This window comes from Arachis ipaensis, chromosome B04, assembly GCF_000816755.2.
Source record: "Arachis ipaensis cultivar K30076 chromosome B04, Araip1.1, whole genome shotgun sequence".
Taxonomy (NCBI): domain Eukaryota; kingdom Viridiplantae; phylum Streptophyta; class Magnoliopsida; order Fabales; family Fabaceae; genus Arachis; species Arachis ipaensis.
In genome coordinates, this window is record NC_029788.2 from 133254893 (window position 1) to 133258581 (window position 3689).

Sequence of the window (3689 nt, forward strand, 5' to 3'; positions counted from 1 at the left end):
TTTAGATAAATCATAATGATATTTTGATATTTTATTGATATTAAAATATAAATTAAAATTTTTAATTATTTTTAATGTCTTATTTTAATTATATCAAGTATTTAAAATATTTTTTGTTTTAATAAATAATAATATATACTATATCTAAATTTATTTTAAGAATATACGTTAAGATTAAGACTGGACACGCTGACACGTGATGATATTTAGGCGTGTCCAGGTGTATTCAGGTGAATGTCGTATTCAAAATGTGTCCAAAATATGTCCGACACGCGAATACTGCAACTCAAGAAAGTGTCCGTACTTCATAGATTGAGACCTTAAGAGCTAAATTGAGTCGGGATCAAATTTAAGAGGCATTTTGGATATTAACTCAAGAAAAGACCAAAGAATTTTTTTTGTTCGGGTCTTGAAAGACGAAAGAGTTGAGTTGCGGGTTTGATCTCGTCTAAGTCCAATCCAAATGGCGCGGTGGTGGTGGAAGGCGGCGCTGGTGGTGGCGATGGTGGCCGCGCTGAGAAGCTACGCGCTGAGCCACGGTTGGGACAAGGACGCCGCCCTTAACTTGCTGACTCACTGGTCCCAAAGCCTTGGCGTATGGGCCATCCCTCTCTATGTCTCCGTACACACTATCTCCATCGCACTCTGCCTCCCCTCCGCCGTCTTCCTCGAAGCCGCCGCCTCTCTCCTCTTCGGCTTCCTCCCCGCCGTCCTCTGTGTCTTCTCCGCCAAAATCCTCGGCGCCTCCCTTTCCTTCTGGATCGGCAGGTCAGCTCGCTACTTTTTTTAATTCTAGGGTTCAAAAGTGCGAATTATTTCTCTGCTTTGCTAATTGCTAGTGTGATATTATTTTTTCGACTTCAAATCCAAAGTTAGAATTGAATTGTTTATCTTCCGAGTGACTCAGCTCACTCGAATGTTTATTTTGCCATTTCAATTGAAACTTGAGAGTGCGCGATTGGTTGCTTTTTGCTACTGCGATTCCTCACTAGTGTTTATTTGTTGACCTTCCAAACATGTTGATTCCATTTTTTGTGTCAAAGTTGATGAAGTGACTGCGGAATCAATGCTTTTCCTGTTTGAATAGTAATTCAATTCTATGAAATTCAGTTCCTACGGTGCTCACGGCAGAGAGAGACTTATATTTTAGTGGCACGAATGTATACATGATTCACACTAGGGCACTATGGCGGCATTTGATTCAGCTTAGTTGATGTTGTTGCCTTGCTATAGGTCTTATTTAAGCTTACTATTGATGTGCTGTATCCTGGTTGTTCTTGGTGTTCTTAGTATAAAGGCTTAAGTTATGTTTTGGTGCTCCTAGGAAATTGGCATTGCCTAACACAAATATTTTGAAGGGCTATGATTTATGGGGACTAGAATCTGTGGGCTTTATACAAGTTCTGAAGGACACTTCATTTGCTTTCTTTGCGAGTCTTTTAAGGATTTTTAATCGGTTACTTATTGGTATCTCTTTTCAAAGAATTCCTTTTAAATCTGTTCATCTCTATTTCTGGAATCAAACTCATTGGTGTACTTGATTTCTCTTAACTGGGATTCAGGAACTCTATCAAGATAGCTCATACAAACCCTATCATAATTTAACTTCTTATTGTCTTTGGAACCAGAACTTTAAGAATCAAAGCTCTTCTGTGTTACTTTAGGGTATTTGGCTTCTTCTTCATGTTTTTTCCATGAACTTTTTCAAGGCACCCCTTTCACAAATATTCAAAGGCATTGTTGAGTGGCCACTGGCTAGTGTTCTGTTGATTTTGTCTTTTTTAATCTTTCCTTTTTGTTTTTTTTTTTAACAGCATATATTCTTGTCCTTCTCTTTATTCTTACTTTTGAAAGGAAGCCTTGGGTGGGATTATCCTGTTAGGCTGCATACATTGCACCCTTTAGGTGCGGCCTTTCCCAGGACCTTGCCTACTGCGGGATGCTTGTGCTCAGGGCTGGCCCTTTTTCTTGTCTACCTTCTTACTTTTCACTTTCCATTCAAAATTTTTCCTTTCCTATAAAGTAGACTCCGATAAATGTAAGTAGTTGTTGGCATCGTCTATTGTTTTGACATAATAGCAGGAGTCATAAAATCAAATTTGAACTGAATACAAAAATCAACATGGGGATAAAGAATTTTTTTGTAATTTTGAAATTTCTATTCATAAAATCAATGCGCATAATGAAAAACATTAGCTGTTCTGGAACATCAAGTTTCCTCAAGGGGACCTGAATTCATATCAGTAGGAAGGGGCAGAATTATGGCACTGCTGTTGAGGTGGTGGTTAAGCGACATACTTAAGACTTTGATTCTTTGGCATCATATATTTGCTTGGAGTTGTAGTTCTCTTATGCCACAAACGATTACTATTAGGCTACAATACTATGAAATGGTAGTTTCACTGTCTCAGTTTGTGAGAATTAGTGAATGAGACAGTTGTGTGAATATTATTCTATTTTAACTCATCCATCATATATTTCTAGATCAGTTTATTTACGTTGTCAAAGACTAAATTAAGGTTACTTGGGGTTATATCAGGTTGATATTCAGGAGTTCCAAGTCAGCAGTTGAATGGGCCCACAGAAACAGATACTTTAATCTTCTTTCGAAAGGAGTTGAGCAAGATGGTTGGAGATTTGTTCTTCTTGCTCGCTTCTCACCGCTGCCGTCATATGTTATTAACTATACCTTAGCTGCTACCGATGTTGGGTTCCTTTTGGATTTTCTTCTTCCCACTGCAATTGGATGTATACCCATGATCTTGCAGAATACATCAATTGGAAGCCTCGCCGGTGCTGCTGTAGCTTCAGCCTCCGGCTCCAAGAAATCTCAATTTTGGTCTTACTTTTTCCCCCTAGTTGGTATTTTATCAAGTGTACTTATTTCCTTGAGAATTAAAAAGTACTCAACTCAACTTTCGGTATCTGAAAACACTCCCAGCAAAGATAACCCCGTTGAAGCGCATTCAAAAAGTTCTTAACATTGTCTTAGGTGCAAAATTAATATCATACAAGCTTTTCTTTTTTCATCTTTTTTATTTTTATAAATGAATGTTCTGTTATAATCTGAAACATGATCTTTCACTTAGTCTGGTAGTTGCTCTCAGTTTTCACTCTTGTAAGATGTTTATATGTTCAGACTCAGTCCCTTAGATCTTGGTTGGGATTTTCCTCTTAACATTTGAGTAGATTCGTTGAACTTACTCAATAATTCTATTGATAGAACCTGCACGCAACCTGAGCTTGACATGTGGGTCGGTGGGATGCATTATTCAAGTTTGTGAATGGAGGGAATGTGCAATAGTTTACGCGTTTTTATTATTAAAAGATATTGGAATTCAATTGAAAGCATTACCGTATACAATTCTGTGAAAGATGTGAATGCAACATCATATTCATATGGCCTCACTTGGATTCGCTTATGCAAATTATGAATATGGTACCGTCAGGCTCATGCATTCGTGTAAGTAACAGATCTTTCGGAGATTTTGACTTATGAAGCAGTTATCGTCGCAATGAAATTCTCTTAACAACACGACAAGTGTTTGATTGCGTGCAATTATACACTACAATCACCAGTGTGCGTCGACATGCAACAATATGGTTTTCAACAAGGTTAATAGCGGCATTAGTGGTATCGTAACACAGTATAAATGCCCGTAACAAGTGTCTAGATTGCAGAGGATTCA

The 3689-nt window shown here is 37.9% G+C and overlaps 1 protein-coding gene across 1 annotated transcript; it reads left to right on the forward strand.

The window, feature by feature from the left end:
• On the forward strand, positions 357 to 3208 carry LOC107635750. The gene is made up of 2 exons (XM_016339311.2): positions 357 to 768; positions 2540 to 3208. The coding sequence occupies exons 1-2, from the start codon at positions 464 to 466 to the stop codon at positions 2979 to 2981; spliced, it is 747 nt and encodes a 248-aa protein (XP_016194797.1). The 5' UTR covers positions 357 to 463; the 3' UTR covers positions 2982 to 3208.

Coding starts and splice junctions, on each gene's coding strand:
- LOC107635750 (XM_016339311.2), top strand. CDS start 464: ATGGCGCGGTGGTGGTGGAAGGCGGCGCTGGTGGTGGCGATGGTGGCC. Junction 769..2,539: donor CTTTCCTTCTGGATCGGCAG/GTCAGCTCGCTA, acceptor GGGTTATATCAG/GTTGATATTCAGGAGTTCCA.